The sequence below is a fragment of the Carcharodon carcharias genome, chromosome 6 (assembly GCF_017639515.1).
Source record: "Carcharodon carcharias isolate sCarCar2 chromosome 6, sCarCar2.pri, whole genome shotgun sequence".
Lineage (NCBI taxonomy): Eukaryota > Metazoa > Chordata > Chondrichthyes > Lamniformes > Lamnidae > Carcharodon > Carcharodon carcharias.
The window spans coordinates 130,012,010-130,026,317 of NC_054472.1; the positions used below are offsets into that span (position 1 = coordinate 130,012,010).

Genomic DNA, 14,308 nt, shown 5'->3' on the forward strand with positions numbered 1-14,308 from the left:
AATAAATCAGATAAAAACCGGTTCATTTGGGAAAAATAATTTTGGGGAAAATTCTTGTCTGAACCCTGTTAATTCCAATAATTTCATATTGAAGAAGAATGAGTCTGAAGCTGGGCTGTATCTTAAACCAGGTTTATTTCTAAAACAACAAAGTCACAGACTCTCCCAGACACCCAGAATGAACTGGTTTTCTATACTGTTGAGTGATTCCCTAATCCTTCCCCACTGGGCACAGCTGTGCTTAATTATCAACTTAAAGCATGCATTCTATTGCTGCAAAATTTCAACGTTAAGAAACCCTACCCACTCCCGCCCCATCACCCCTGGTGATGGAAACTAGACCAGGAGGTCTTTCTGTTCTTAGTGATTCTATGCAGTATCTTTCTTTTGTAAGAGATAATCTCCACTCTAGTTGGAGACAGGTCTAGCTCTTGTTTGAAGGAATTCAGTCAATTTGCATCCACTGTCCAAGTTGGCAGTCTGTTCCAGAGCTCAACTATTCTCCAGAATAATGAGTACTTTGTATTAGTCTTCACTAGAGAAGAAGTTTCTTCCAGCATTGCAGTAATAGAGAAAGTATTATAAATATAATAAAAAAAATGAAGAGGAGGCACTTAAATGGTTTACAGCCCTCAAAGTAGAATTGTCATCTGATTCGGATGGGATATGTCCTAGGTTACTGAGACTCTAGCTTCAATTTATTCAATATTGGGCATCATGCTGGTTTCAAGATATGGAGAGGGTGCAGAAGGGCATTCATTAAAATAGTACCAGGAATGAGGATCTTCAGTTCTGTGAAGAGACTGGAGAAGCTGGGGTTGTTCTCCTAACAGCAGAGAAGGTTAAGAGGTGATTTGATACATGTGTAGTGTGTGATGGAGAAATGATTTCCAGTGACAGAAGGAAAGATAACACAAGGACACAAGTTTATGGTGATTGGCAAAAGAACCAGAGGCAATATGAGAAAAATTATTTTTACATAGCAAGTGGTTGTAATCTGGAATGCACTGCCTGGAAATAAAAGCAGATTCAATAGTAACTTACAAAGGAAAGTGGATAAATACTTGAAAGAAAAACCTGTGCAGGCTATGGGGAAAGATCAGGGGCTAATTTGGATAGGAATACCATGGGCATGGTGGGGCAAACAACATCTTTCTGTGCTGTATTGTACAATAATTCTATTCTAACCCCTTCTGCATCTAACTTAGACCTACAACTTAAAATTGTGACCTGTGGTCCTCCCCAACCTATTGGAACAAACTGCCCACTGCAACACAATCTATCCCTTTCATCATCTTAAATATCTCAATCAGATCTCTCCTAAGTTTTTGCTTCTCTAAAGTTTAGAGACCCAAATCTTTAAGGCTATCTTCATAACTAACATGCACTAAACTGGGAGTTAGCCTAATGGCTCCCCTCTGCACTCCTTCCAAAATTTCAATCTCACCTACCATGTGAGGAAAAATGGACAAATTATTCTAACGGAGGCCTGCACAAGATCTTGTACAAGGGCAAAATAGTATGCTTTGCCTAACAGTCAATTGTCTTGTAAATGCATCCCAACTCCTTATTCACTCTAGTTGTCACTTCATGGCATTGCTCATAAACTATTAGATATCTGTGCACTGGGAGGCCCAGACGTCTTTCTGTCTCCACCTGTTTTGATGCTTTTTTTCTCTGAAGTCTTTATGCATGTTCAGCATTCACCTTGCCCACTTGCATAACATTGCACCATTCCAAGTTAGACATTATTTACCAGTCAGCAAAACTATCCCACAACTCATTAAGATCAGCCTAAAGCTCAAGAGCATTGACTGGCATTTAACATGGAGGGGTGTGGCCTGCAAGCCTGCCTCCACCAGCCCTGGAAGCCGCAACTCAATTTTAGGTGCTTTAAGCAATTAGTTGCCTGAAGTCATAGCTTCAGTCCCTCTGGGGCAGGATGCCACGCCTCCAAGAGCTGCCAGACAATTGAAGGGCCAGCAGCTCTTCAGACCCAGCAGCTCCGTTTGGAGCACTGGCCACTGCTAGATCTGTAGCAGGTTCAGGATCAGCAACCATTGAGGAGGCCTGGAGTACATGTAAATGGGGTTGGGGATTGGTGGGTCCAATCAGGCAAGCCCCAGATGGGGGAAGGGGAGTGGGTTGATCATAAATGCAGGAGGGGTTGTGCAGCAGGAGCAGTTCATACACTGGGCTTTCCTCCATGGGCCACCAGATTCCTGATCAGCAGAAACATTCGTCTCCTGAGCCCGCAGGGAGACTGCCAAGTTTTACTGGTATAGACTTTGAACAAATATTTTTTGTCTGTCTTCACAGTGGAAGGCACAAAAAGCATATTAAGACTAATAGAAAATCAAGAGGCAAAAGGAAGGGAGGAACTTCAAATAATCGCTAACAATAGAGAAAAAATACGAGGAAAACTTATGGGATTAAAAGCAGATAAGTCCCCTGGACCTGAAGGCCTGCAACCTAGAGTCTTAAGGGAAGTGTTGCAGAGGTAGTGGATGCATTCCTTGAAATCTTCTAAAATACCCTAGATTCTGGAATCCCAGTGGATTTGAAAACCTCAAATGCAACATCACTCTTCAAGGAATGAGGAAGATAGAAAACAGGAAACTATAGACCAGTTAGTTTAACATCTATCATTATTAAGGAGGTAGCAGCAGGACATTTAGAAAATTGTAACACAATCAGGCAGAGTCAGCATCGTTGTTTGAAAGGGAAATTGTCTGACAAATTTATTCGAGTTATTTGAGGATGTAACAAGCAGGGTAGGTGTAGTGTATTTGGATTTAAAAAAAAATGCATTCAAAAAGTTACTGCACATGATAAGAGCTCATGGTAATATAAAAGCAAAATACTGCAGATGCTGGAAATATGAATAAAAACAGAAAATGCTGGAACAACTCAGCAAGTCTGACAGCATCTGTGGAAAAGAGAGAGTTAACATTTCGAGTCTGCACGACTCTTCTTTGGAGCTCATGGTGTTGGAAGTGAGAAATTAACATGGATAGAGGATTGGCTAATGAAGAGAAACAGAGTCAGGATAATTGGGTCATTTTCAGGTTGGAAAACTATAACTAGTGGAGTGCCACAGGGATCAGTACTGGGGCCTCAACTGTTTATGATCTCTATTAATGACTTGTATGAAGGAATCAACTGTATTGTAGCCAAATTTGCTGATGATACAAAGATAGTAAAGAAAGTTGTGGGGAGGATGCAAATTGTCTGCAAAGAGATATAGATAGGTTTAGTGAATGGGCAAAAAATTGACAAATGAGGTATAATAGGGGAAAATGTGAGGTTGTCCACTTTGGTGGGAATAATAGAAAAAACAGGATATTATTTAAGTGGAGGGAGACTGCAGACTGCTGTAGTAAAGGGGATCTGGCTGTTCTCGTACATGAATCACATAAAGTTAGCATGCAGATACAATTAGTCATTAGGAAGGCAAATGGAACTGATGATCTACAAGGTATGATTCCGTGAGGATGATGATGTCAGGCTGTCACTGAACTGTCAGACAGTTCTACCAATTTTGGCATAAGCCCCCAGATGTTAGTAAGGAGGACTTTGCAGGGTTGACAGTGCTGAGTTTTCCATTGTCATTTCCAGTACCTAGGTCGATGCTGGGTGGTCCTATGGTTTCATTCAGTTTTATTGACCTTGATACAACTGAATGACATTTAAGAGTCACCCACATTATTGTGGATCTGGAGTGACATGTAGGCCAGAGCAGGTGAGGATGGCAGACATTCTTTGCTAAAGGACATTAGTGAACAGGTGGAATTTTACAACAATTGACATTAGACTTTTACATTAAATTTCTATTGAATTCAAAATCTACCATCTGCCATTGTGGGATTCAAACCCGGGTCCCCAGGGCATTCCCCTGGATTACCGGTCCAGTGACAATAACACTATGCCACCACCACCTTCTGTTTTATACTCGTTATTGAAAGAGGGGTGGAGTATAAAAGTAGGTTGCTACAATTTAGGCCATATCTTGAGTATTGTGTGCAGGTTTTATCTCCTTACTTAAGGAGGGATACACTTGGAAGCAGCTTAGAGAAGATTCACCAGGGTGATTCCTGGGATGAAGGGGTTGTGTTATGAGGAAAGGTTGAGCAGATTCAGCCCAGAGTTTAGAAAATTGAGGCGTGTTCTTAATGTTCCCTCCCCCACTTTTTATCCCAATTTCGATCCTTTTCTTTTCCCCCACCACTTTTCAGAGTGCTTACCCCTGTCCTGCTATTACCACATATTGCTTTCTTATCATAATGCCACTATCAGCACCTTTTTTTTTAGCCCTTACCACTACCATTAACACTCCCTTTGTCCTTTTGTTCATGACATCTTTGTCAATCTCTCGTTTGTCCCCACCTATCACAGACCTTCTATCCAGCTTCACCTGCTCTACCCCCCTTAAAGAGTATAAATTTCATCACATTTCTACTTCTCTGCTGCTCTGAAGAAGAATTGTACGGACTCAAAATGTCAACTCTGTTTCTCTCCCCACAGATGCTGTCAGATCTGCTGAGTTTTTCCAGAATTTTCTGATTTTGTTTAAGATTCTGAGGGGGCTTATGTTTGCTAAGAGGATGATTCCTCTCATGATGGAATCTAGAACTAGGGGGCACAGTTTAAAAATAAGAGCTCTTCCATTTAAGGTGGAGATGAAGAGGTATTTCTTCTCTCAGAGGGTCATTAATCTTTAGAATTCTCTTCCACAGAAAGCACTGGAGGCTGGTCATTGAATATATTCAAGACTGAATTAGAAAGATTTTTAAATCAACAAGGGTGTCAAGGGTTATGGGGGCAGACAGGAAAGTAGAGCTAAGGCCACAATCAGATCAGCAATGATCCTAATGAATGGTGGGGCAGGCACAATGGACTGAATGGCCTACTCATGCTCCTATTTCTTATGATCTCTATCCCATCTCATGTAAGATATCAGCGAGGTGGAAAAGTGACAGGCACCATAGCCCCTGAACAGCCCACCTGATTATACACTCCTGGGGAGGGGGCATCAAATTCTGGCCATTGTCTACAGGCATAACACTTGTATGAACCTTTATTTCATCTGCAGCTTTACAATGATGATGCATACTAACATCTAGTTTAATAAAAACAGTAAAGTGCAATCCAATGCTAGGATGTTGCTCTTTACTAAAATACACACAAGTTTACTTCAACAGGTACAATACTATGTTCAGATGAGCCAGAAAACTTAAGATGAATTTAAGATGAGAGTGACTGCCCTTGACATCGTGGCAATAATTGACTGAATGTGGAGTCAAAAATCCTGAACAAAATTGAATTCAATGGGAATCAGGGGCAAAACTCTTCAATGACTGGAATCATGTCTAGGGGCAAAGGAAGATGCTTGTAGTTATTGAGGCCAGTCATCTCAGTCCCTGGACATTGCTGCAGGAGTTCTTCAGGGTTCTCAGGAGTTTCTATCTTTAGCTGCTTCATCAATAACTTCCTTCCATCATAAGGTCAGGAGTGTTGATAATCAATGAGGATTACACAATTTTCAGTGCCATTTGTAACTTCTCAGCAACTGAAGCAGTCTATGCCCACATGCTGCAATATCTGAACAGGTTTTAGCTAACAATTGGCAAAGTCACACTCATGCCTCATAGGTGTTAGGCGATGACTATCTTCAACAAGAGAGGATCTAGCTGTTTCCCCTTACCATACTTGAATCTCCCACCATCAACACCCTGGGGGTTACTACTGACCAGAAAATTAACTGGCTACAAAACCACATCAAAGGCTGGGAATTCTGTGGCGAGTATCTCACCTTCTGACTCCCCAAAGAGCGTCAACCATCTACAAGGCACAAGTCAGGAATGTGATGAAATTATCCCCACTTGCCTAGAGGAGTGTAGCTTCAAAAACACTAAAGAATATCTAATTCAAAGCAGCCTGCTTGATTGGCACCCCATCCGTGACCTTAAATATTCACTCCCTCCACCATCGGTGCACTGTGCCTGCACTGTGTACAATTTACAAAATGCACTGCTGTAACTCACCAGCCTTCTTAACAGCACCTGTGATCTCTATCTTCTAGAAGAACAAAGGCACCAGGCTTATGGGAATGCTACCGTCTGCAGATTCCCCTCCAAGTCACACACACTCACACCATCCTGACTTGGAACTTAAGGAACATTTCCATCAGTGATAATTGATCAAACTCTGCAACTTCCTAACGGCATTGTGGGTGTACCAACACTACAAGGTAAGGAACTCATCATTACCTTCTCAAGGGCAAGTAAGGATGGACAACAAATTCTGGCCCTGCCAGCAATGCTCACACCCCATGAACAAAAAAAAGACCTTCTGATTATGGACAATGAAAGTTTAACTTATCTGAATCAAAGGCCATCTAGTATTGAATTCATTACCAATATACATATTCCAGCCGATATGGGCAAAATTTTCTGAGACCTTGTGCAAAATGAAAGTCATGTCAATGAATGGATAATCACATGTGGAGAGTGTATCTATAATTGCCAATATGCTGCCCACTATGTATGATGCCTCACCAATGGTGCAGGACCTCTGAACATTTCACTTATACTGCAGCAAAAATTTGCATTTTACTGAGGGTTAATTGCCTAATTTGAAGCTTCAAGGAATTTTTTAAAAAATTGTTCATGGGATGTGGGCATTGCTGGATAGGCCAGCAATTATTGCCCATCCCTAATTGCCCTTGAGTAGGTGGTGGTGAGCTGCCTTCTTGAACCGCTGCAGTCCATGTGGTGTAGGTACACCCAAGAGCTGTTAGGAAGGAAGTTCCAGGATTCTGACCCAGTGACAGTGAAGGAACGGCGATATGTGAATGGATTGGAGGGGAACTTGCAGGTGGCGGTGTTCCCATCTGTCTGTTGCCCTTGTCCTTCTAGATCATAGAGGTCGTGGGTTTGGAAGTTGCTGTCTAAGGAGGCTTGTTGAGTTCCTGTAGTGCATCTTGTAGATGGCACACACTGTTGCTACTGTGCATCAGTGGTGGAGGGAGTGAATGTTTGTAGATGGGGTGCCAAAAAAGCGGGCTGTTTTATCCTGGATGATGTCAAGCTTCTTGAGTGTTGTTGGAGTTGCACTCATCCAGGCAAGTAGAGAGTACTCCACCACATTCCTGACTTGTGCCTTGTGGATGGTGGACAGGCTTTTGGGAGTCATGAAGTGAATTACTCAGCGCAGGATTCCTAGCCTCTTACCTACTCTTGTAGCCACAGTATTTATGTGGCTAGTCCAGTTCAGTTTCTGGTCAACGGTAACCCCTCAGGATGTTGATAGTGGGGGATTCAGTGATGGTAATGCCTTTGAATGTCAAGGGATAATGGTTAGATTCTCTTTTGTTGGAGACAGTCATTGCCTGGCACTTGTGTGGCACAAATATTACTTGCCACTTGTCAGCCCAAGCCTGGATATTGTCCAGTTCTTGCTGGACACAATGAGGAGCTCTAATTGGGAAATCACAGGCCTGTGTTTGTGGCCTGTGGCCTGTAACTTTTTTGTCCATTTAAACTAAGAGATGGAAAATTAGGAATTCCAGGCTTGCTAGCTCATGACTAATACTCCCTGCAAATGCTGGTCTTCATACAGACTACTTGAACTGAGTATCAGCTCACTAGCAATTTTAACACCAAAAACATACAATGTGTTTCAGGAATAGATGAAGAATGAAGGAACTGATGCTGAGTCTTAGAAAGACATTAAAAGCATGGAAAAAACGATAGATTTTGAGGAAATTCTAGAAAGCATGAGAGAGATGAATTTGGGAAGGAATTCCAGAAACATAGCAGTTGAAGACTCTGACATAATTGGTAGAATATGGGTGGGGAAAATTTATAAAAGACCAGAGTCAGAAGAGTGAAAGGTGAGGGAGGGGTGGGGGGAGGGTGCTCTGTGGCTGAAGGAGTTTTCAGAGCTTGGGAAAATCTAAAACATGGGGTCACTGTTTAAAAAGAAGTGGTGGCCCATTTGAGACAGAGAAGAGGGTCGTGAGTCTTTGGAACTTTCTTCCTAAAAAAGGCAGTGGAAGCAGAGCCTTTGAATATTTTTAAGGCAGCGCTTGATAGATATTTTGATAAGCAAGGGGGTGAAAGGTTATTTGGGGTAGACGGGAATGTGAGGTTCCCGTCTTATTGAATGGCAAAGCAGGTTCAAGAGGCCAAGTGGTCTACCCCTGCTCCTATTAATATGTTCACATGTATGGGGCGGGGCAGGACTTCAAGATTTGAAGGTACCCATAATGATTCTGAATTTAATAAGTTGTGAAGCAGATGGCCAGCATGTTAGCAAGGACATTGGTAATGTGTGATTGAGACTTTGTGACGGACATGGCACAAATGACTGCATTTGAACAATTTGAGATTGTGATGGATGAAGTGATGGCCCCAAGCTAGCTGAAGAGTGGCAGGACTAACTCTAAATTCACCTGAACAGACCCAGTTCCCATTACAAATGACAGGAAATGAGTTAGTGGGCCAAATCTTCCGGTCTCCAGATTGTTGGAGATTGGACGTACAACTGAAGATGCATGTCGGGACTGTGTGGGATTCCTGACCTTTGAACCTATGTGGTAATTGCCCAGAAGTTTCAACTTCCAATAAGAAAGTCCCCTGTTCCCGAGCCTCTCTGAAAATGTCTCTGACTCTGAGCTAGAGTTGGTGACTTTGAAATATTCTTCAGTACTTACCTCGCTAATTACCCCAGGGAATGTTAGACAGATCAAATCCAAGTCCAACACCTGGGTAACTCCACAACTGAGTCCCATCATCCCCCTGAACCCCGTCTACCTCCCCGCCCAACCAGGCCTGACCAACCCCCAGATCAGACTGCACCTCCTGAAGAAGTGACAACCACTCTGATCAGAGCTGTCTAACCCTCCGCACCCTACCTGACTATCCCTCCTGACCACCTGACTACTCACCTCCCCCGAACAGACCAGAGTACCTGGCTGACAAATGGCCCCAACTCCTGACCAGACCTGATACCTACCTGATCACTCCCTCACCCTAACCAGAACTGGATACCAAACTCACCCACCCACCACCTCACCCAACTACCCACCTAACTCACCTACGTATTCTACTTCACCCACTCACCCATCCATTCACTAACATTCAAAGACTGGACGTTTAAAATTACAATACAGAAGTTAGTGCCATAAAAAGGGACATGTTCATCTTCCCCCAACTTTACTCAGCTCCCATGGAGTTCCCAGAGGGACTGCACTGCAAACTGCTGTGAGAGCTAGCATTGGAAGTTCTGGAAAGAAATGCAGAGCAGTGTTAAGTCGGGAATTTACGAGCACAGCGGCAATCTGATCATTATTGCCCCTGCTTGGAAGATCTGGGCCAGTAAAATATGCAGGATGCACTTCAGATGTGCCTACTCTGATCAACTGTGTGGAATATCAGAGCAATATCATACCACTTTGATGAAGCAGAGGAGGCCCAGCAAGAGCTTAGTGATAAAATGGACATAGGAATCTTCAGCTTCTTGGGGAACCAATGCAGAGTTTTTTGCAGGTAACTGATCATTTCCAGGGTTGATTGCTTCTTGTAGAAACAGTTCTTAGGCCTTTCACAGGGTTTCAGCACAATGCACACCAGCTCTCAGTTGGCATGAGCTGTGCTGCAGATTCTAAAGGGGTCAAAGGGTGAAATTCCCTGGGAAGCTTACAGGCTATTGTACGGACCAGCAGCCCAGATGACATAAACTTACTTAGACCTAGTTCCTCCGGTCCTGTGCTGGACCAATGGACAGCAAGGCTCCACTACCAGCCCCAGTCCATCGCAATTTCTTTCACTCTAGTCCAGGAGGCTCTTGAAGGTCCTCCTTAAATGTAGTTCACCAGGTCTTTTGTCGGCTGTCTTTTTTTTTCATCTGGTGATGTCCATTCTACAGCCAATCTGGTGGGGCACAGGCACTTGCCACTTGTCAGCCCAAGCCTGGATACTGTTCAGGTCTCGCTGCATTTGGACATAGACTGCTTCAGTATCTGAGGAGTCGCAAATGGTGCTGAACATTGTGCAATCATCAGCGAACATCCCCACATCTGACCTAATGCTAGAAAGAAGGTCATTGATGAAGCAGCTCAGGATGGTTGGGCTGAGGACAGTACGCTGAGGAACTTCTGCAGTGATGTCCTGGAGTTGAGAAGATTGACCTCCAACAACCACAGCCATCTTCCTTTGTGCTATGTATGACTCTAACCAGTGGAGAGGTTTCCCCCCTATTCCCATTGAATAGGGCCCTAGTTTTGCTAGGGCTCCTTGATGCCACACTCTGTCAAATTCGACCTTGATGTCAAGGGCAGTCACTCTCACCTCACCATCTGATGAAAGAGCAAAAGAGTGAAGTGCAGGAAGAGTCATAAAGAAGAACAGACACTTGCTCAGACTCTTGCAGTCACCAGCTCATATTGTGCATACTTTAGAGGATAGCGTAAAGGTGGGCGGGATTTGCATTTGGCAACATACCAGGCAAGTGTTGGCTGCAGCCTCGGCAAGGGACAAGGGTAGCACAGAACTTGCCTGAGGGGGAGGTCATGCCTGAGTTCTCCTGCAGTGGATTCAGATGTGGTCTTTGATGAGATGGCCTACAAATGAAGGCTAATGGGTAATGTACTGAATGCGGTCAATGTCAAAGTGCATGAGTGAAACAGGCACCAGCTTGGCACCCAGCATTGTGCAGAGCTTGGAGCCCATTCTCTGCAGCATGGAAGCGCTGGCTAGCTCCAAGAGAACACATGCAGACATACCAATATTATGGTATCTGATGGATGATATCTCACCTTCCATTGCAGCACAAGCAAAGCCTGCCCAACATTTGGATGTTCCAGTGGAAACTCAAACTGAGGTCATGCAAGCTCAGCTTGCTGCCATGCAAGTTCAGACGACTGCCATCATAGCTGTGGATATTAGTTTTTAAAGGGACTTGAAGAGTGTCATAGCAGTCCTGTATTTGTCTGCCAACAAATGCTAGGATTGCTGAGGTGCCACCCCATGGGAATGGCAGTGGCTTTGTGCAGCACAAACTTGCTGTCCTCTGTCAGGTAGGTGTTCCTCCTCCTAACGCTGTCACTCCACCAGAGCCCTTGCTGTTGTTCATCAGTCACCAAGCCCAGAATGCTTCCGTCTATGCTAAGATGGTAGAGACTGAATTTGAGCCTTCAAGGTCCAGAGCTGCTCAAGGTTAGCTTGCAAGGCCATCTGTAGTTCCTCTACTGTAAGTCAGCAGGAATGCTGCAGCCACTGGGGTGCCACTGTGTATGAGCATTTAGACAAAGGCACATAGAAGTCAGGCATTAGGGTGATACACAAGGGCGATTAATCAACTTTTGAATGGAATGTTGGATGGTTTTGGTTTATAAATTTGCTTTGAATTGTTTATTTTGTTAAGGTTTTTATTTCAACATTGTGATCAAGTGGACATTGCAATGTAAGTGACAGAGGGAAGGTAAGGTGTGGGACTGCTGGTGAATGGCAAGTGAAAATAATGATCCCTTTAAATAGTCTTGTGGAGGGGTCCTTCCTACTGTCAAACATGCACAGATGAGCATGCGTTTAAGAGAAAGCATTAGCTGAAGAGTTGAACTCCAAAATGGCACAACTGGATTTAAATCAACATTACTCACCGATTGAAGTTATGATCTTCCTGCCCTGCATACTTCTGGTGCAATCTCCCTGCACCCACACTAATGTCCTATCCAAGTTTATGTCCAGCATGGCTCTAACCAGGAATATGCATGTGTATTGTGGCACCATTTTGGAACCAAAACAGCACCCTTCTGGGCAAGACTAAGGCATGCAAAGTTTTCCTTGGCTAACATCTCTGAGCTGGTGCCCAAGTTGAGACAGCTGTTCCACAGACCAGTCAAGCAATAGCCTAGCATAGTCATGTTCACAAAATTGTGTTAGCCAACATACCAAACTCCTACACCTGCATCCCACCGGAAGGATAGACCCACCAAATGCTTTTTATAGCAGAATGCGCATTGCTACACTCTGCCAAGCAAAATAATAATTAATCTATCTGGGTGACAGCACATACTTGACGAAGATGGCACTAAGATTACAACCAGCGTGCAGCAAAGTATTAAATAGGACTCAATATTTGGAGGATAGTTTATGATGTGGTGTCATTTAATCAGGTGAAAACAAAATCCTCTTTCTTTGATTCCACACAAATATTCAATGACAGTCTGTTTAGTTCAGTCGACAGTGCAAAATAAAATATAGCTGATGCTTTTAAGACATTTTAGATTCTGAACCAAACCACCAGAGGTCTGTTGGAACATTTCTGAATTTCTCAGTTAGGATTATTTTCAGCTTCATCCACAACAGAATCTGTAAGCACAGGACAGCTGTTGTAACAGATAGCACTTAAAGCTCCTACTAAAATCTATCGTAATGCAAAGGAATTCAAATCTGACTATCCAGTAAATGAAAATCAGACCCCATGTCTAAGTTTAAATTCAGCTGGTTTACTCTAACTGTCAATCCTTAAATCTTATGTCCAAGGGCACACATAAGCTTTGAGTATTCAATGCAAGTGAGAACAACCTAGAACATTTCATCACTGTCAAAATATTATTCATTTTCCAGTAGACCCTTAACCTGTGTTTAACTAGTTATGAAGCAGAACAAAGTTGTTCCTTCCATTAACACATCAAAACTATTATTTTTTTAATTGTAGGGTCAAGGTGAGGAATATCAATGTGCTATTTTAGTTTTATCCGGTCTCACTATGTACTTAATAAAACATTTTAAAGAATAAGATAATTTTAATGTCAACTTGAATACTTCCGTATGTTAAGGTGTTAATTAGTTTTAGCTGAGTGCTACTTACCTAAATCGAACTTCTTCATTTGATGCTGGTTCTATTTGGAAGCTTGATTCATGCCCCTGTTCAGGGAGAGCTTCAGCTGCTGTCTGCAACTTTGCATTTTTCCAACAAGGAGGAGGCTGGGAAGGTGCTGTTGTGAAAATATTATTTTTTGCATTAAACCAAATGCATTTGTATTATAACTTCTATCATTTAAAAAAAGCATTTAAAAATTGTATAGTATTAAAAATAACTTGTTTCAATTACAACATACAATTATATACTTTCAAATATGAATACTGTTACAATCCCCCTAGAGACCAATAATTTTAAACAAGAAGTTTGAATTCCCAGTGACCAAAGTAAAGGAATTGCATGACAGGCTTTCAAGTTTTAAGACTTCTACTGCAACAAACCAACAAGTCAAAGTAATATCAAAGAAACATTACCTAGTACACAAGAACATGCACAAAAAAATAGGAACAGGAGTAGACCATAAGGCCCATTGAGCCTGCTCTGCCATTCAATATGAACATGGTTGATCTTGGGCTTCAACTCCACTTTTTTGTCTGCTTCCCAAATTCCTTGATTCCCTGAAAGACCAATAACCAGTTTATCCCAGCTTTAAATGTGTTCAACGATGGAGCATCCACAAACCTCTGGGGTAGAGAATTCCAAGGTCCACAACCCTTTGAGTGAAATAATTTTCCTCATCTCAGTCCTGAATGATCAGCCCCTTATCCTAAGACTATGTTCCTGTGCTTTAGATTCAGCATTCCTTGTGAAGTATTATGGGAAGGTGGTGGTGTAATGGTATTGTCATTGGAGGCGTTCTCTAGAGACCTACGGTAACGCTCTGGGGACCTGGGTTTGAATCCCACCATGGCATATGGTGAAATTTGAAATCAATAAAAAAAAACTGGAGATAAATGTTTAATGGTGACCATGAAATCATTGTCAATTAGCATAAAAGCTAAAGAGGAAGCATACAATGTGGCGAAGAGCAGTGGGAAACTAGGGGATTGGAAAGCCTACAAAGACCAACAGAGGACAACTAAAAATGAAAGAAGGAGGGAGAAGATTAAATATGAGGGTAAACTAGCCAGCAATATAAAAGAAGATTGCAAGAATTTTTTTTAGATATATAAAGGGTAAGAGAGAGGCAAAAGTGGACATTGGGCCGCTGGAAAATGACGCTGGAGAAGTAGTAGTGGGGAACAAAGAAATGGCAGAGGAACTGAATAGGTACTTTGTGTCAGTCTTCATAGTGAAAGACACGAGTGACATCCCCAAAGTTCAAGAGAGTCGGGGGGCAGAGTTGAGTATGGTGGCCATTACCAAGGAGAAGGTGCTAGGAAAACTGAAAGGTCTGAAGGTGGATAAATCACCTGGACCAGATGGATTACACTCCTACACCCCAGAGTTCTGTAGGAGATAGCTGAAGAGATAGTGGAGG

General features: G+C 42.7%; 1 protein-coding gene across 1 annotated transcript in view; it reads right to left on the minus strand.

Moving 5' to 3' along the window:
- The window catches only part of LOC121278828 (cyclic nucleotide-gated cation channel beta-3-like), a 56,771-nt gene that overhangs the window by 11,543 nt on the left and 30,920 nt on the right, over window positions 1-14,308 (minus strand). Inside the window, exon 3 of the mRNA XM_041189282.1 lies at window positions 12,877-13,003. Coding sequence (XP_041045216.1) covers window positions 12,877-13,003 — 127 coding nt within the window. The remainder of the gene's footprint in view (window positions 1-12,876; window positions 13,004-14,308) is intronic.